Source organism: Lepidochelys kempii, chromosome 3, assembly GCF_965140265.1.
Source record: "Lepidochelys kempii isolate rLepKem1 chromosome 3, rLepKem1.hap2, whole genome shotgun sequence".
Classification (NCBI taxonomy): Eukaryota; Metazoa; Chordata; order Testudines; family Cheloniidae; genus Lepidochelys; species Lepidochelys kempii.
In genome coordinates, this window is record NC_133258.1 from 2,182,822 (window position 1) to 2,203,210 (window position 20,389).

Sequence of the window (20,389 nt, forward strand, 5' to 3'; positions counted from 1 at the left end):
AAGTGAAAAGAAGGTGTGTGGGGGCAGGATTTTCAAGTGTTTGAGTTAACAGCATATATCACAGGCATTTTGAAAGTACAGCCCTGAGACCATGGAGTCAGAATGCAGGTGGGTCAGTGAGGAAAGGAAAGATAAACCATTGAAAACAACTGTGCTGCTTGCCAGTGAGGCAGAGTCAGTGAAAGCATAGTATTGAGAATGTTTATGAAGAGCATTGTTTTGCAGATAGAACAGGCAGTCAAGGAATCAGGGATAGGGAAGACCGAAACAAGGAAAGCAGGGGATAGAGATGAGATAACAAAATGAGCATCAAGTAGGAGGGAACAGTGGATTGGGGAGGGGCGGGCAGGTCCGGGAGTGACAAAGATGAGGAGGTACAAGGCAGTTAATTAGGTTCAAAGGGGCAGGTGACAAAAGCTCACAAGTAAACATAAAATGGGCAACCTTGACAGAGCGCTAGGTGTTGGGGGAGACATGGAAAATTACAATAGGGTAAAATAGGAGCAACAAGAGAGAAACAGTGGGAGAATCTGCTGAGCATCTTAGATGTCTGTACACAAATGCAAGGAGTAGGGGAACAGAAAGAACTGGAAGTATTAGTACAAAATTTAGATTATGACTTTACTGGCATCACAAAGACTTGGTGGGATAAATCTCATGACTAGAATGTTGGTAGAGGGTAATAGCTTGTTCAGGAAGGACAGGCTGGGAAAAAGGGAGGAAGTGTTTCATTATACATCAAGCATACATACGCTACTCCTGGGGGAATTCTGCCCCCAAAAATTAAAAATTCTGCATACAATATTTTAAAATTCTGTAAATTTTATTTGTCAAAACAACACTATATAATCACGCCAGTTTCAATTATTTTAATAATTTATGTCAAAATGCCTGTCAGCAAGTATATCTAACAATACAGACACACACAAAAATTCCCCCAGGAATAGAGTGTTAAAGAAACCGCTAGAACAACTTAGTTCCTGCTTCTCTGACCCTTCCTCCCACAGAGCCTAGCCGGGGGGCCAGACACTCACACCCTTTTCCCCCCACCAAAACCCAGCTGCGCCCTCCAGCAGCCCAGACACTCACTCCTCCTACCTGCAGAGCCCAGCTGTGGGCCCCCTCTGGCCCAGACACACATATCCCCCACCCCCCAGATGCCAGCTGCAGCCCCCCCCCACCCCAGATACTCACATCCTCTCTTCCCCAGAGGCCAGCTGTGGTCCCCCCTGGCCCAGACACTCACACCCTCTCACCTCCAGAGCCCAGGTGCACCCCCTCGGCCCAGACACTCACAAACCCTACCCTCCTAGAGCCCAAGGATCCAGAGGGAGAAACAGCCTCATACTGGGTCCCGGGCTTGCACAGAGTTTCCTATGCACTACTGCCTCCTTCCTACTTCACAGTAAGGGTCTACTATACACTAGCAAACCAGAGGAAGAAGTGGATGAGAGATTTATAGAACAAACAGAAATATCCACAACACAAGACCTGGCAGTAGTGGGGGATTTTAACTACCCAGACGTCTCTTGGAAAAGTAATATGGCAAAACAGAAAATTTCCAGTAAGATCTTTAATTGTGTTGGGAACAACTTTTTGTTCCAGAAAGTGGAGGAAGTAACCAGGGGGACAGCCATTTTAGAGTTGATTCTGACTAACAAGGAAAATTTGATTGCAAATCTGAAGATGAAAGGTAATTTGGGTGAAAATGATCATGAAATAATAGATTTCATGATTCTAAAGGCAGGAAGGAGTGAAAGCAACAGAATAAGGACAATGGACTTCAAAAAAGTAGACGTTAAACTCAGAGAACGTCTAAGGTCCCACGGAAAGAAAATAAAAGAGATAAGAGAGTTCAGGACAGCTGGCAGTTTCTCAAAGAAACAATATTAAATATACAATTGCCAACTATTCTGAGGCAAAGGAAAGATAGGAAGAATTGTAAGAGGCCAGCATGGCTCCATCAGGAGCTCTTTAGTGACCCAAAAATCAAAAAAGTCTCTACAGTAAGTGGATACATGGACAAACTGCTAAGGAGGAGTACAAAATAATAGTGCAAGGATGTAGGAACAAAATCAGGAAGGCTAAGGCACAAAATGAGTTATACCTGGCAAGGGACATAAAGGCAATAAAAAGAGGTTCTTTAAATACATTAAGAGCTTGAGAAAGACAAAGGGAAGGATAGGTTCTCCACTTAGTGGGGAAGGAGAGCTAATTCTGATGATATCAAGAAGGCTGATGTGTTTAATGCCTATTTGGCTTCAGTCTTCCCTAAAAAGTTTAATGATGACTAGATATGCAACACAATTAATATTAACAAGCAGGGGGAAGAAAAGCAAACGAAAAATAGAGAAAGAACAGGTTAAAAAATATTTAGGTAAGTTAAATGTATTCAGGTCAACATCTTAAGGTACTTAAGAAACTAGTGTAAACAATCACAGAACCTCTAGCAATTATCTTCAAGAACTCATGGAGGACAGGTGAGGTTCCAGAGGGGAGGAGAAGGGAGAACATAGTACCTGTCTTTTAAAAGGAGAACAAAGAAGACCTGGGGAATTACAGATTAGTGAGCGTAACTTCAATACCTGAAGGATACTGGAATAAATTATTCAATCAATTTGTAAGTATTAGAGGATAATTGGGTGATAAGTAATAACCAGCATGGATTTGTCAAGAACAAATCATGCCAAACTAACCCAATTTCCTTCTTTGACAGTGCTACTGGCCTAGTGGATAGAGGGGAAAGCAGCAGGTGTGATATATCTTTATTTTCATAAGGCTTTTGACAGGCAGTCCCTCATGACATTTTCATAAGCAAACTAAGAAAATGTAATCTAGATCACATTACTATAAGTGCACAACTGTTTGAAAGACTGTACTCAAAGAGTCATTATCAATGGTTTGCAATCAAACTGGGAGGGTGTATCTACGGAAGTCTTGCAGGGGTCAATCCTTGGTCTGATATTACTCAATATTTTCATTAATGATTTGGATAATGATACTGGGAGTATGCTTATAAAATTTGTGGATGACACCAAGTTCAGAGGGGTTGCTCGCACTTTGGAGTACATTATTAGAATTCAAAAGGACCTTGACAAATTGATACACTGGTCTGAAAGCAACCTGATGAAATACAATAAAGCCAAATACAAAGTGCTTGGGCTAGAAAGGAAAAATCAAATGCATAACTACAAAATGGAGAACAACTGGCTAAGTGATAGTACTGCTGAAAAGGATCTGGGGGTTATATTGGATCACAAATTGCACATGAGCCAACAATGTGATGCAGTTGCAAAAACGGTTAATATTATTCTGGGGTGTATTAACAGGAGTGTCATATGTAAGACACAGGAAGTAATTGTCCTGCTTTTCTTTGCAATGTGGAGGCCTCAGCTGGAGTTGCGTCCCCAGTTTTGGGGCCATCCATTAGGAACGACGCAGACAAATTTGAGAGAATCCAGAGGAGAGCAACAAAAATAATAAAAGGTTTAGAAAACCTGACCTATGAGGAAAGCTTAAAAAAAACTGGGCATATTTAATCTTGAAAAAAGAAAATTGAGGCGGGACCAGATAACAGTCTTCGAATATATTAAAGGCTGTTATAAAGAGGACTGTGATCAATTGCTCTCCATGTCCACTGAAGGTAGGATAAGAAGTAATGAGCTTAACCTTTAGCAAGGGAGATTGAGGTTAAATATTAGGAAAAACTTTCTAACTATAAGAGTAGTTAAATTCTGGAATAGAGTTCCAAGGGAGGTTGTGGAATCCCTATCTGTGGTGAAGCAGAAAAAACACCCACCAGCATGGAAGGGGTTAAAGAGAGCCTTTGGGCCCAGCTAGCCACGCCCCCCTTATACCTGCAGCCCATACCAGGCTTGGAAGGGAGAGAAAAGGAGAGAGCCTGGCTCAGTTTGAGGCTGACTGGCGAAAAGGCAGGAGCTCGCTGCTTCCCTTCCTGAGGGAAGGAGCACTACCCGGCCAGTTGAGGCAGCCACCAGGAGCCAAGCACCCTCTTCCTGGCCAAAGGAGACAAAGAGGTCTAGGACCACCCAGCCTAAGAGGCACCTGGGTGGCGAAAGCACAGAGCCCATGTGGGGTTCCGATCCCACCAAACTTACGGCTTCCACACCTGGAGGAACCTGTGACTGCAGCAGGATGCCACCCAGGGTCCACAAAAGGGCACTACTAGAACCAAGCCACCAAAGGAACTTGGATTAGAGGGGCCATGCCCTGAAGGGGAAACAGTAGGAAGTAGCCTAGTGCAGCAGATGTGGACTCCCCGCTGGGAGGTCCCCTACTCAGGGGTTAACTTACACAGGGCCCTGGGCTGGGACCAGGTGGAATGGAAGGGCCTGGATCCCCCTACTCCCCTACCTTCAGGACTGAGGCACCTCGACCACAGAAGCAGGGGGCAGAAAATCAAGTACTCCAACCACTAGGCCGACTAGTCCTCCAAGCTCCCTCTCACACCATCACTGAAGGTTTTTCAGAATAGGTTGGAGAAACACCTGTCCAGGGATGGTCTAGGTTGACTTGGTCCTGCCTCACTGCAGGGGGCTGGACTTGATAAGCTCTCAAGGTTCCTTCCTGCCCTATGATTCTAGGACTAAAAGCTCAGTAAATTCTGAACTAAAGTTTAAACTTTAAAGAAACCCAAAATAGTTTGAAAATATGGAAATATAAGATCAAACACCTTTATTCCCACAATGATGCCAGCCTCCCTTCTTTGTTCCTGTCATATTTTGTAAGGTTTGCTAAACAGGGAGAGAGATCAAGAATTTGTTTTAAAAGGTGTGACACAAACATGCCCATACATACCCAGGCACGTATATTACCCATGTCTGACTATCTTTTCAATATTTCTCCTAAGGCTGTTGTTTGTGATCTTTGCCAAAAGCTAAGAAATAACTGATTGTCATGGTTATTGAGTGATATTTGTATAGGAAACAATTTTAGAGTTATGTAACATTTTTTTATATTGGGTTTCAAAACTGTTAAAGTGAAACTTGTCACCTGATTTGAGGCGGGTCTCAGGGCTCACTCAATCAACATTGAGAACAACTGACATCCATTGAGCCAGCCTCTGATTAGGGGACCTAAAAGACTCTGATTAGGGGATCTAAAAGACTCTGATTAGTGGACCTCTTGGGTAAGAGGCATTAGTCTGTAACTGTATAAGAGATGACAGAAGAACACAAGTTGTGATCCATTACGGAGGAGGCATTCTGCGAGCAGGAGCATCTCTCGTAAAAGATGGATCCCAGCTTTTTGGAGTGGACAAGTGCTGTAGCAGCTAACAATTGGATAGGAAAAAGTATAAGCTATATAGAGTGTCTTTTAGGTTTTTCTTTTACTTGTAACCTTATGTTTCCAAACCCTTAAGCTTGCTTTTATTTTAATCTCGATCTTAAGATTGGTTAAATAAACTTCCATTTGGTTTTACCATCGACTTGTCCAAAAGCCTTGTGCACAGGAGAGTGTTGTACTGAGGTGAAACCAGAGAACTGAGGTGCACTGCCTCCACAGAGACAGCACACTGGTGTACATTGCAGGTGTCCAGAAGATAAGGGACTGGGCACTTGAGTGTAACAAAGTGGAGTGTATAATTTGCTAGGCTGCAGAGGGAAAGAGCAGAGCTTGTGGTCTATTTGTATTGCCAGCAGTCAGTGGCTGGGGAGAGTCTCCCCAGGTGGCATAGATAGGTCTTCCTCCCACTGTAAGCAGCTGGTAGTGATTCACTCTGGACACCTCAGGTAACCCTGAAAAGTGTTCAAAAGGGCTTTAAGAAGTCTGTATCCTATAGCCCACGTTATCAGGCCATACACGGATACTGTGTTAATCTACTGTATGATCCAGTGTCTATTGAAGATAATGGCAAAGCTTCCCGTTACTTCATTTGTACAGTAGGATCAAGCCTTTAATGAATGAAACTTTATGAAGGATAACTGTCAAATAAGTTTCAGGTTTTTGGAGTTTTATTTCACTTTCTTTGAACAAAATATTACTTTTTAAATACAAATTGAGTATCTTCTGTAGCCAGTAGATGGCATGCATTACCAAAAAGATTAAACTAACATAAGATTCATTCCAGTAGCATGACTGCTGGGTAAGTAAGAAAAATGTAGCTAATTTTCCAAAACGTAACAATTAAATACGAAGTTTGTGTGACTAATGGTGGAAATAGAAAATTTAAAATAATGGTTAAATTTACTTGAAAGTACTTACATCTTAGTTTGTCTTGTATTTTCCCACCACACATGGTTGCTAACATAGCTTTAACTGAAAACACTGTCAACTTCCCATGGCCCTCACTGCAAAATAAAATACATGATAAATCATTACTTTATGGAAGGATAAGAACAAAAATATTTCAGGGTCAGAAGAAAAGTTCATTCATGCCTTCCCTAAGTGCTATGCTTTATAAAACTATTTAACAGTGAACATAATACAAAAAATGATAGTAACATTTAGACAGGTTTCAGAGTAACAGCCGTGTTCGCAAAAAGAAAAGGAGTACTTGTGGCACCTTAGAGACTAACCAATTTATTTGAGCATGAGCTTTCGTGAGCTACAGCTCACTTCATCGGATGCATACCGTGGAAACTGCAGCAGACTTTATATATACACAGAGAATATGAAACAATACCTCCTCCCACCCCACTGTCCTGCTGGTAATAGCTTATCTAGGTGCCACAAGTAACATTTAGCTTTGTCAATCAATTAGAACAGCTAACAGGTAGCCAATGACAAATCACATTCTCTTGCAGAATTATGGGCATTCTATGGATGAAGAGAGGCTTGCATTTGTTTTACCTGTCCACAGCTACCTACTACATGGTGGAACCTGATTATTATGAGTCATTCCTTTCTATTTAGAATAAGCCCGTTTAATTATGTTTCTTGCTTTTACTGCTGCCCTTTCTCAGGAATTCCAACTCTTTATGAACACTGCCTGACACTCAGAGAAAGAAGTGGTATTCTAACAAAACAGGTTAGGTTACAAGATATTCTGAGTAGAACAGGAACAAACATGGATGCTTGTTATTCTAATTAAAGGCACCTAGACTGCTGCACTATCAGGAACAGATGGTACAATCAGACAACCATTTCCTAATGTCAGCATGAGAAAAAATTTGTACTAATTCCTTATAAAAACAATGGAAAGATTTTATTCAGCACAAAGTGGTATGCAAAAACAACTATTCTCATAAAAAAAATCACAAAACACTTTACAAGGAGGTGAAACACAAACAACATATAGTAACAGAGGATTATAGAGGCTATATAGAACAGTAATCTCAGGATAAAGCCATTGTTAGTGCTCAGTACGGAGTTAATTTAGTCGGAGTTGAACATAAATTAGGAGTACTGAGAGCATGTACATGAGAGTGTATAAGCAATACATAAATTCTGAGCACTATAATCCTAAATAAAAAGACTGACTGAATTATCTATATTGTACTGTGTGCTATGGATAATACTTTACAGATTTCTTACAGCAACTCTGAAAAGGTAAGATAGTATACAAGTGGAGGAGGAAACTTGGATCCTCTTCAACAAATTCCTTCTGGAGAGGAGACTCCACCTCTTCTAGAAATAAGATTTCAGAAGGATTTCAGAAGAGGAATGGGGGATTGGAGGCAGTCATTCTGGATGACATGCAGGACCCCATTATCAGATGTTCTGTTCCCAAGATGGTAGGGACCCATGATCTCTAGACCAAATGATCTCTAAAGGGAGAAAACTAAATGTATTTGGTTCTGTACTCCCAGCAGACCCACCAAAACAGAGGCTGGAAGGCTGAAGATTGTGGCTGCCTCCAAAAAAACATTTCAGTCATCTGGTTTTATTTCTGTATGGTCTCTTAGCAGCTTGTTTTAGAGGCTGCCTACGAAACTGGTATTTCATCTGTGCAAAGGAAGATAGAAAACATTATCTTGGTACTCAAAACCTCAAAAAGAGAACCTCCTCTTGGGCAGGGAGGTTGCATCAGCCATACAGCTCTCGCAGCTGACCTTACCTCCTTAGTGTGCTGTAAGGTCTTATCCATTTTATTGCGGAACGTTCTTTCTTCCTCAAAGGGAAGATCACAAATTTTGAACTAGGCAAACACAGAAAGACTAGATGAGTTCAACCATGAATGTCTGTAAAGAGGCTATAAATCTTGCCACTGCATCAAAAATGTCATATGGTACCTTCAGAGGCTGAAGGCAAGGTTTTTTTCCTTGGGTAATGTCCTTAGCCAGCTTCTGCTGGATATATGGCAATTGGTCAAGAAAAGGAAGGAGCTACATAGTTTGCCACCTCAATACCCAGAGTTGACTTTTCTGCCAAAGGCGTCCAATCTTCTGACTTCCCTGTCTGGAGGGGCAGAGAATGAAGTTCTCAGATACTTTGCTATGATAACCAATGCATTTGTAGGAGGGTGAACAACAGAACTGAACCTGGGGGACCTGGTATAAAACAACCATCCATCTTTTGCCTTTGCAAGCATGGTGGTAAGGGATGCTAAATGTCCCCCTTTGGATAAAGGGCATTACTTTCCTTTTTTCTCTGGACTGTAGGATGTTGAAGATGCCTTCGCTTTACTGCTGGGACAAATGTGAGCCGCAGCAGTAGGGCTCCAGCCACCACATTGTGGAACTGTTTTGAAGTCAACTCTGGCAAGAGATCAACAGACCATGTTACCTGGGGAGATTATGTCTGTGTCCCAGGATCATCCTGTGGAGCTGTGACCTAATCTCTGTGCTCAGAGTGCACGTGAGAGATGTTAGCCAGAGATGTTGATGGTAGCAGGATTTCTGACTGGAGTTGGTGGCATTACTGTAGGGAGTGTACCCACTGAACACTTGGGAGAAGAAGGATAATTGCAAGGGGAGATGATCTTTGTGTGTGCCTATGAACAGGTTCTCCACAGAAAGTCCACATCGGATCACAAAGGACCTCTCCCCAAGGAGGCCTACAGTGCCCTTTTATATCTTCTTCCCACTTGCTGGAAAGCTCTTTTGCTGTGACCTCGGTCAAATAGTTCCCATTGTCTAGTGCTTTCTCTGTACACAGTTCCTGGGGTAATCCTGGTGCTTGTGTGCATTTCCTCAATGAGCCATTAACATTGTTTGGCCTTTTTACGGTTGTACCTGAAAGGCTGCTTGTGGCTGTTTTCAACCTCACAACACGTTTCAGTAACACCTGCAGAGCCCAACTTCATAACTTCACATATGATAATAGCACATACAATCCAACGAGATATTACTGTCGAGCAGATCAAGACTTTTGGAATGATACCTCACAAGGCATACTGTGTGTAAAACTTATCCTAATTATATGACAGTGGTGAATAACAAGGTGCCAGGGTGTCACATGATGCTGTTACCTTTGCAGCCTGAATAGTGGAACCCTAGATAGCAGTGCAAACTAAGCTAGTTTAAGGCCCTCCTCACTAGGTTAGCCAGCCTGCTTGCGAAGATGCTCTTCCCTCTCTTCGTTAGGTGGAGCCCATCTCTGCCTAGCACTCCTCCTTCTTGGAACACCATCCCACGGTCAAAGAGTCCAAAGCCTTCTCTCCAACACCACCTGCATAGCCATTCGTTGACTTCCATGATTCGACGGTCTCTCCCCAGGCCTTTTCCTTCCACGGGGAGGATGGAAGAGAACACTTGCGCCTCAAACAACCTTTATCCTACAGCTTTTAAAGTAGGCACTGCTAGCTACAGGTGTTATCCAGGAGTCATAAAGTAGGCAACACACCTGTAGGATAACACACCTAGAAATACCACAGGAACAAAGACTGAACGGGGGGAAGTGATGCTCCCAGACTAAAGGGATTTCTAGCCTGTGCATGAAAACCTGGGAAACCCAAGCTGCAAAGCAAAGGCAGCTTAAGAATCTGCCATCCTGTTTATCACTCAGGGTGAGAATTTGCTAATTCATAACCTATCTATCTAGTACGTTAAGCTCAGTTTGCATTTTTGTTTAGTTACTAGGTAATCTGCTTTGATCTGTTTGCTATCACTTATAATAACTTAAATCTATCTTTTTGTAGTCAATAAACTTATTTTATGTTTTAATCCAAACCAGTGTATGTTTGACTAAGGTGCCTGCAGAAAATCTCTGCTTGGTTACCACAAGTGTGCATGGTCCTCTTCACTTTGAGGGAGAGGTGGACCGGGTATTAAACACATACACTGGCCAGATTTGACCAGGGCAGGACGGTATTGCTCTGGGGTCCTAGGCTGGGAAGCTGGTGGTTAGAGAGCCTACATGTAACTGCAGCTGGGTGTGTCCCTACCTGTGTGAATGCTGGTGAAAGTGCAAGCTTGGAAGGCTTTGCAGCTTGTCACAGCAGCACAGTGTGAGAGGGAGCCCAGGCTGGTAGGTCAGAGGGCTTAGTGGTACCCCAGTTCCTGGGGGAATCCGTCACACATCCATTAGTGGGAATGTGCAGAGGACACCTAAAGAAGAACCAGCCCCTCCTCTGAGCCTCCTAAGTTCAATGGACACTGTAGTAGGGTGTCAGGGAGAAGGTACTGGAAAGTCAAAATACAGTACCGTCGGGGTAAACTGGAACAGACACCATGCAGTCCTGGGATTGGTGACGCTTCTTTTGGTGGTGCTTTCCGAGAAGCTTTTTGAATAGCCTTCTCTTCTCTTTGTGCTTTAAACAGCACAGGAAGCACTGAAATGGGGAAGGCCTGTGGGTCTGGGGGACTCAACACGGGCAGGCAAGATATGAATGGTCTCGGAAGGAGCTTTTTGTGATTTGTTCTTGACACCATAACATCAGAACTGGTGTCTGGGAGCATGGGGTAATTGTCCTGGCACTATGTCTAGAGGTCTTGGCTGGCATTGAGGATGAAGTGCTGGCACTGGAATCTTGAACCTTGGACAGCTTCTAATCTGAGGAGTGCTTTTGCACTGACAAGAGACAGGCAAAATAGCAGCCCCAGGCAATCTTTGATGCCAGGGATGTCTCAACAAAAAGAATAAGACCAAAGATCTGCTCTTTCCGCACTATCAGGATGCAGAGCCTTCTCGGATCCCACCTTAACAGGTGGTGTCAAAGTCAACTCATGCAACTGTGAAGTAGTATGTCTTGGAGCCAGGCATGGCACAAAGCCCCAGCCTGGAATGTTAACTGATGATCTCTGCTGGATCAGGAAGTAAAGGCAGCCAAGCAGACATCAGATCTGACCACAGGGGCAGAATGGTCCACCACTGCCAGGCAGAACACACATCAGGAGACAGCATTCAACTTGAGAAGGATCCTGAGACAGGAGCTGCACCATTTAAATATCTTCTTTGGATCCTCAAGGGTTGGCATCAATCCCAGAACAGAGGTGCACACTCAGAAAGGGGAAAAATTGCTCTGAACTATTTATAGCTAGGAAATTATCTAAGAAAGTTAAAACACCAAGCTATGTACAAGAGAAAAAGTGTCTTAGTTGTCTGGCTTGGTCAGACATGGACACAGTTCTGAGGTTCCTTATATCCTCAGTCCTAAGCAGCCAGAAGGAAGTGAGGAGGGTTGGGGCTCCCACATCCGTTAAATAGCCTTGAGCTCTGATCGTTCAGTGCCATAAGGTATCACACAGCTTTCTAGAAGGGTCCAAAACACTGACACAGGCTCTTGAGATCCCATTAGTGGGAACATGAGGAAGTGCTAGATATGCTGTCATAGGAATCTTTCACATGCTTAGCTCCATTATGGTTGGGCTTTAAGAAATTCTTTGACCTTGGAAATTGAAAAACTGGCTAAGGGAATGAGTCCCCTGATAAAATGTTGGGGTTTACTGGTTTACTTCAAAAGCAGGCTGTTCAGATTGGCTTAGGGCCACTTGTGTTTCACTCGGACACCAGGAAGAGTTTTGAAACTGGAGTTTTATTGAATTTAGAAATAAATAAAACAAACCAACCAAAAACCAAACAAATAAGACACCCCTGGTTGCACAAGCCCCATTGCTGCTCATTCCTTTCAGAACACACACAACTCTGCTGCTGCAACCAGAGCTGTTCCCTTTGCCCCTTTCAGCAGACCTTCAATCCTTAAAGGGACAAGACACAGGTAAACTCACAGATTCCAAGGCCAGAAGGGAAAACTGTGATCATCTGGTCTGGCCTCCAGTATAGCACAGGCCACAGAACTTCCCCAAAATAATTCCTAGACCAAATTCTTAGAAAAACATCTAATCTTCTTTTAAAAATTGTCAGTGATGGAGAATCCACCATGGCCCTTGGTAAAATGTCCCAATGGTTAATTGCACTCACTGGTCAAGAATTTACGCTTTATTTCCAGTCCGAATTTGTCTAGCTTCAACTTCCAGCCATTGGATACTGCTATGCCTATGCTAGATTGAAGAGCCCATTATTTGTTCCCCATACAGATACCGATAGACTGCAATTAAATCACCCCTTAACTTTCTCTTTGTCAAGCTAAAAGGAATGCCGCCAATTGGAAGGCATGAGATGCACTGTCCTAGAGTTGGGGGTTCCACGACCACCGCTCCCAAGAGAAGGAGGCGGGTGGTGGTGGTCGGGGAACTCTCTCATCAGGGGGACTGAGTCATCTATCTGCTGCCCCGACCGGGAAAACCGAGAAGTCTGCTGCTTGCCAGGAGCTAGGATTCACGATGTGACGGAGAGACTGCTGAGACTCATCAAGCCCTTGGATCGCTACCCCCTCCTGCTTCTCTATGAGGCATGTTTTCTAACCCTTTAATCATTCTTGAGGCTCTTTTCTGAACCCTCTCCAATTTATCAACACCCTTGAATTGTGGGCAGCAGAACTGGATACAGCATTCTAGCAGTGATTTCGCCAGTGCAAAATATAGAGGTAAAATAACCTCTTCTCTACTCCTACTCAAGATTCCTGTTTATTAACCCCACAATTTTATTAGCTCTTTTGGCCACAGACTCACACTGGGACCACAATGTCTAACCCTGACATTCCCGTATGAGTGCTATAGCCCTCCCTCGTAAATGTAATATCATTCCAACACTTCCATTAAAAAAACAAAACATATAATCCATCCATTTGACTTAATAGCAGTAATCCACGCATTCCACAAGCTCACAACTGTTATTCCCAATTGACAGTTTGGGCCTCTCCTGTGTCATGAGTTCTGTACTAATGGTGAAAGTTTCTGCATCGCTCTTCAGTTTATTTCACAAAGCAGAAAGATTCTGCAGCAATTTTAGTTCCACTATCCAACTAAATAATCAGTTCTGAACACCCTAAATCCCCAAAGATATTCATACCTTATGAATAAGGATACAATTTTGTCACAGAGTTCACGGATTCTGTGACTTCTTTGGCTTCAGCCCTGGTCAGAGCGGTGGGGCTGGAGGAGCGACTGGGGACGGGGCTGGAGCAGCCCCTCCCCCCCAGGGACTGAAGCAGTGGGCAGGGGCTGGAGCAGCAGTGGTCAGTCCCCGCCACAGAAGCAGCTGTGGGCCTGGAGTAGCGGTTAGTCCCCACTTCACTGTCCCTGTTATTTTTAATAAAAGTCAGGAACAGGTTACAGGCCTCTGTGAATTTTTGTTTACTGCCCATGACCTGTCTGTGACTTTTACTAAAAAATACCATGACAAAATCTTAACTACTTATGAAATAATATTTTCTATGTGATCAGTGGTTTAACCATATAGCTCCAAGTGACAGTGCATATGTCAAGCTATTCAGAAAATGTATTAAATTAACATAATTACAAACTATCCAGTACTATAAGACACTTGATATAGAGCAATATCCATACCTTAGGTCAATATCACTTCTTTTATCAATATTACATCAGTCTTGTATAGAAAACAGGATAAGGTACAGGAATAGGCACTTGGTAGGGCATGTGACAAACATGAAGACAACCGGTGGTGTATTCACCAGTCCAACTGTTGGATTTAGATACTGACAAGTAGGTGTCCCTAAACTTTCATATGTCAGTGTCTGAGGGCCTCTTATCCCTCTAGTCAGACGACCTTGAATGTCAGTGGATTGTTCTGGTGATCTGCCCTCTTGTGCATTACTGGTTTCAGGTTCCTTGGCATAATCTGGCATTCATGTCTTTCAGTGCTTGGTGCAAATATTACATCAGTTTGATCAGCAGTTTCCAAGTTTACAGGATTAACATCATCCTTATTTCCCAATCATAGAGTAAATGTTTCTGCTTCTGGATTCAGAGTATCTGTGCCGTGGGCAAAATCTGGTACCATTATGTAATGTTGTTCATCTTCACTCTCCGTATCAGAATTACTGGAGTCCAAGTTCCAGTCCCCATTTTGATCTCTTATTGCACTAGTTTGCCTAGTTCTCTGGGTCGTCTATTGTGGTGGTTTAGAGGGTAGTGTAATCTCCAATGGTAAGAAGTCACAAGGAAGAAAAAGATTTTGGAGAATTCTACCACGTCCTTCTCCATCTTCTGCTTTTACTTCATAGATTGGACTATCCCTTTTCCTTTGAAATACTACATGAATATTACTTTCCCAGCAGGATCTTAATTTGCCTGGTCCCCATCTCTCTGAAAGATTCAGGACAAGTATTCTGTCACCTGGCAACAGGGCAGCACATTGTACTTTCTGATCATAGTGATTCTTAACATGAGCAGCAGACTTTTTTTAGAACATTATGATGCCATTTTATAAGCTTCTGTCAAGCTTCTGAAATGTTGTCTCCACCTCTCAATGTAATCTTTAAAGTCCCCAGGTCAGAGTTTATAGATAGATCAAATGTGAGGTCAATGGGCAAATGTGGTCATCTTCTATATAATAAATACAAGGGTGTAGCCTCATTTCACGTACAGTTATAGGCATAGATTGCCTTCTTAAAGGAGTTCTTACAGTGGGACTTTTATTTTTCTGGCAAGGTTTTCAACATAGCCAGCAGAGGTCAGTTCAGCCTTTCTACTTGTCCATTGCACTGTGGGTGGTGTGGGGTTGTGAGAGATGTTTCACTTTTACAGTAGTGCTGTAACTTTCTGAATACATTATGTTCCAACTCTGCTCCTTGGTCATAATGGATGAGATGGGCAGTGTTATGGGAGAGGGCAAGAGCAAAAAAGGAAGGATGGGAAAGGAAGGAATAGCTAGGGGGACAAACAATATGAAAGGCTATAGATGACATTCTGAAAAAACATGGAGCTGCTAATTAACAGTTGGAACTCTGCAGCTGTCATTCAGAGATCCCACAGAGAACACCTTCTGCCTAAAAAGAAGGATAACAAGTCTAATGAACATGATCCACCCCTGTTGCAACAAGACTGCTAGGAAGGGATGTGGACATATGTTTAAGGGTCCAAACCAAACCAAAAGAAAATGCTGCACTCTGAAGAGACAACTGTAGTCCTTCTATCAGTCAGAAGATGAGGTGTTAGCCCCTTCCTTGGCAAACTCTAGGTGGGATCAAGACTTAGTATCAAAACATGTGTTATATTAACATGGTTTTATGCACCAGATTTAATCAGGAAACTGCATGTACATAAATTTGAGACTCTCCTATTATGCGATTTTACAGCAAAATCATGGTACCATTAGGTTAATGTTATTTTCTATTTTAATTAGCATTTCACAAAAAGGCTTGGCTACAATATGTCCCAGGAACCAAATGTGGCCAGCTAAGAGCCCTCATGTACAACATTGTTGCCCTTTATCTTTAATTCTAATATGTGGCCTGTAGAGACATACAGGTCCCAGCAGGCAGTGATTCATCTTGCTCAAGAACAAAATTTTAAAGATTGATCATTGCTTGCCATGATGTATAAATTTCCGCAGATACCACTACATTACAGATGTGCAATCTGCTCCACTTTATAAAATTTAGGTGCAGCCCTTAAGCAGAGTGTGCCCAAATAAATGAACTAGTTTGAAAAAAAGGAATGCACCTGGAAGAGTTACTAACCTGTCATATGCTGCTATCATAAAGTTGAGGAGAAGGCTGATGGATTGCTCCACACTGATCTGGTGAGTCGAAGGAAGGCGTTTATTTAGCTGGTAGTAGATGGATGAAATGATTGTTTCCAGTCGAGAAACACTGATCTCTGTGTTGTGATCCAATGTATTAAGGCCATTGTCTCGGAAGGCTTCAATCATATTCCAGATATCAACAAGATGAACTAAAAGTAAAGAAAGAAATTAACTGTTATTTTTTGTAACATTCAGTTTTACTCTCTTAGACACACCACTTTCGGAAAACATGTTAATTTTTGGTATTTTAAAAAAGCAGAATCCATCCTCAGAATTCAGAAACGGGGGAAGAGGGCATCCTATTAAAATCACCAAAGTGGAGAATAAATTATATTCCTCACAATGTGTTTGGTCACAAAAACTCACAAGAAAACCTTTCAATTGTCAAAATCAGGCTATAGTGAACATTTAGTCTAATCATGTTCTATTAGTTCTTTAAGAGCTGTTAAAGAGTATATATTCCTGGAATAAAAAAATTAAGGCTGCAAAGCGAAGCACTAAAAGTTAGGAAGTGTTTTAATTTAATTTTTTTCTCATTCTAAACCATAACTGTGCTTCGTTGTGGTCATGCTTTATAGCAAAGTCTAATTACTGGGACATATTTTAGATCATGCAGGCAACCTTCGCTTTGACATTTCCAAACCTGAATGCTTTTCTTAGAGTTTTCAGGGAAAACAAAGAAACTCCGTCATATGCAGCTATTTCATAGACACCAAAAAAGTATTCTGTGCTGCAAAATATGTGGCACTCCAAGAGGCAAAGTGGACCGGTGCTTCATTTGAGCTTGCACCCAACTCACTGAGTACACATTTTTGATCATTGAATGATATGGCTTTGCAGTGTCTTGTCCATCTCTTTCCACAGTAGCCTTCTAAAAGTACAGAGCAAGGCAGGGTTCCCTTTATAAACATCACTTCAACCATTCTACTTCCTTGATCTTGTCATTATGACAGGTACGTTCAGCAGTGGTGCCTAATCCATTATTGTTAGTGTCATATTTGTAATGTTATGCTCAAAGAGGAAGGGAGGTCCAGTGGTTAGGACACTAGCCAGGGACTTAGAAGATCTTGGTTCAATTCCCTACTCTGCCACAGAGTTCCTGTGTGATCTTATAAGTCACTTAGTCTCTCCATGCCTCAGTTGCCATCTGAAAAACAGGAATAACCACACTTCATATTTCTCAGTGGTGCCTCGTGGAAAAATACATTAAAGACTGTAAGGTGCTCATTGTATGGCCAGACAAGTACCTTAAGTAAATTGAAGCTTTGGTGGAACTGGAAGCCTAACACACCAAGCCACTACCCTCATAGGGCACTTCATCTTTTCCATTTGCCCTGTGGAGAGTAATCTCTTAGGGTTATCTTTGGTTTTTCCTCTGCAATACTGAGCACATTTTTGGTACTAAACAAATAAGTACCAGATCAGCTTCTGAACAAAAATAGATATACACACAGTCTTCTACCCATGTCTGTACAAGGCTGTTCCTCATTTCAGTATTTCCATTTGTACCTTTGGACGCATGCCTAGTATAAATGAATTTGAACACTCTGAAGAGCTGGGCTTGTGTTGCTGACAAAACAGCAGCAGCAGCAAACGTAGTGTATTAGGAAATCCCATAATAAACCAGGTTCCCCCACTCTTGCCCCTGGACGCACACACAGCCCCATCATCCCATCTCCCCAGGTCTGGGGGTGCCACGTAAGGCAAGAGAGTACCTACCAGTTTGCACTCCCCTTGACCACGCAAAGGACGAGCAGGCTGCAGCCTGCTAATATAATTAGCCCTGTAGCAGAAAAAAGCATTCCAACCAACTCAGGGTATTTCTATATTGGATATTCTGACAGATAAAAATAAATTGATCACTGAACTAGAAGTTGATGGTTGCCTAGGTTCCAATGAGCACGATCAAATTTCATTTTTTGGGCGGGCTCGCGCACACACACACACACACACATATACAATATAGTCCTGGAACAGTAACTAAAGCCTTAGTTCACATTGAGTTGACACATATTGGTAGACCATACTAGTAGTATGCACATGGGACGACTGTGCCTTCCTTCAATTTGCATTATTACGTTCAGATGTCGGGGGCTTGGTGTGTCCTAAATACTTGGCTTTCTGGGAGGGGATCCCATGGTCCTTTGCTTCACAATTGTGCTGTGTGCATTAGAGGTTTTTTGCTGCACATTATGGGATGTGCAGGGGAAGCCAGTGGAATTCTGGGACTTAGGGTCAAAATTAAAAATTTCTATGATTCCAGTCTCTCTGTCCCATGCTTCCTCTTTCTGGGTGGGCTAGCACCATTTCTGAATTCCTGTCGGCCAACGTGGACCCAACAATGATCTTCACCATTGTGCTAGCAGCCACGAATACGCAGAAGCTATCTGGGCTTCTTGAGTTCCTGAAGCCAGGTGGCCTCAGTTTTGGACTTTGCACTCTGTACCACCAAGCAGATAATGTAGCCAGTAGCAGAGGAAGGAGGAGGAGGAGGACATCGAGCAACTGCTACTACAGAACTATTCCTGGAGCAGCATCACATTGTGCATTGCCATTTCTGGGCTCAGGAAACCAGCGCTGATTAGTGGGAAAGGATCATTCTGCAAAACTGGGATGACCAGCAGTGGCAAAAGAATTTCAAAATGGCGAAGGCAAACTTTTTTGAGATCTGTGCTGCACTAGCCCTGCAGTACTGTCAGGGATGCTTACTGCTTTTACTTTTAGTCTCAGGCCTGAAGATGTGCAGCTGTGAGTGCAGCTGTTATCCAGGTGGGAGTGGGGAATGAATTATGAACATTGCAGCACCTTCAATGTGTGGCCTTGAATATAGCTAATAAGAATACTGTGGCATGGCATGGCTTGGCTTGACTGGATTGCAAATACCAAATAAGTACTTGGGTGGCGTTTCTTATTTCATCTTGCATCTGTGTTTTATATTTTTATAAAAACCTATGGCTTATGGAAAAGGTACAGTTTTTCTGTGTACTATGCATTACCAAATCATTTTAAATGAATTTTTAAAGTTTTTTACTATTAAACAATTTATTGTGTAACAAACAGAAATGAACCTTTAATTAAAACAATGAAATACTGCTTTAAAGTGACATTGTGCGGTGGAGGGGAAAACACAAGAATGGGTATGTTCCAGTTCACAGGCAAGCACACGTCTTGCCTCCGCCTCTTCTTGTTCTGCTTTTTCGGGGTCATGTGTTGGGGCTCTAAGTATCATGCCTAAAAGAGCTGGGTTCCCAGATAAAACTGTTCTCACTGCCTCAAGTTTCAGCTGGAGTGGGGAATGGTATCTGGGAGAACGGCTGTTTAGGGGCTGTGGGGAATATATGCCTGTGTTCCCAGTACCCTGTATTGTCCAGGGATTGCAGAACATGGCTGGGTCCTGGTTGAGGACACTCGATTGTCTGTGTGACTTCTACAAGCATGCAATGCAGCTGGGCATTCTGATTCTGGATTGCCTCCAAGAGCTGCTGCCGCATGTATATCCTTCTCTACCCTGTCTTTTGCCATGGCAACTCTGTCTCTGGCCACTGCAAAACTTTCTCTGATATCTCCCTATCTTTTCCTCTCAGACCTCCAGCTTGCTGCTGATTTCAATTTGGGAGTTCTGGAAACATTTCATCCGCAGTTTTCTGTTTCTTCCCCTTCAAGTTAGCCAGCCACTCAGCCATTCATAAAGGTCCCATCCTTGCAGGTCTGGCCACTGCAGGTGCCATAGATCCCAGAGGGGAAAACATAGTACCTAACTTGAAAAAGGGGAACAAGGAGGATCCAGGGAATTATAGACCAGTCAGCCTAACTGCAATACCTGGAAAGGTACTAGAACAAATTATTAAATAATCAATATGTAAGCACACAGAGATTAATAGGGTGATAAGTAGTAGCCAACACGCAGAGAAAAATACGCCAGGTTTTGTATTGATTGTTTGAAGCCTTAACTGTTTGTCTTTCTCAAACCCTGTGAAAAGCCAGTCAGAGTTGTACAGATATACCATTCCTAAGGTAAATTTATTTTCCTGTACAAATGTGTGTTACAGGGCATATATATATTTCAGCAGGAAGCTGTAGTCTTAATACCTTTAAGGGCATGCAGCACCAATGTCTACCTTATATAAACTGAGAATACGAACCATTTTTTCCTCCTGTAACTTCATCTCAAACTATTGAATTTCACATACCTGAATTTTTCTTTATTTGAATATGCTGTGGGAACAGAGTAGAGGGCAGGTGGGGTAGAGGTTGTGGCTGTGCCATGCTGCCATTCTGAGCACGATAGATGCAGGGAGGGGGGAAAAAAACAGGTTGATGGTACATGCCCTCTATGGCATGGGCTAGTAAACAGTCTATGGTCAGGGCTTTAGCATGAAACAAAATCCAACTGCCGGGTGCAGCCACCATTTTGAAATACAGACATGTATGTGGACTT

The 20,389-nt window shown here is 42.6% G+C and overlaps 1 protein-coding gene across 24 annotated transcripts in view; it reads right to left on the reverse strand.

The window, feature by feature from the left end:
* DTNB (dystrobrevin beta) overlaps positions 1-20,389 on the reverse strand; it is a 389,020-nt gene that overhangs the window by 318,840 nt on the left and 49,791 nt on the right. For all 24 annotated transcript variants that reach the window (XR_012157855.1, XR_012157851.1, XR_012157853.1 and 21 more), the window contains 2 exons: positions 15,887-16,100; positions 6,226-6,311 (listed from right to left, as the gene is read on the reverse strand). Coding sequence is in view for 6 of the 24 variants with exons in the window: in XM_073335462.1 (XP_073191563.1) it covers positions 6,226-6,311; positions 15,887-16,100 (300 nt within the window). In the remaining 18 variants the exon portion in view is untranslated. The remainder of the gene's footprint in view (positions 1-6,225; positions 6,312-15,886; positions 16,101-20,389) is intronic.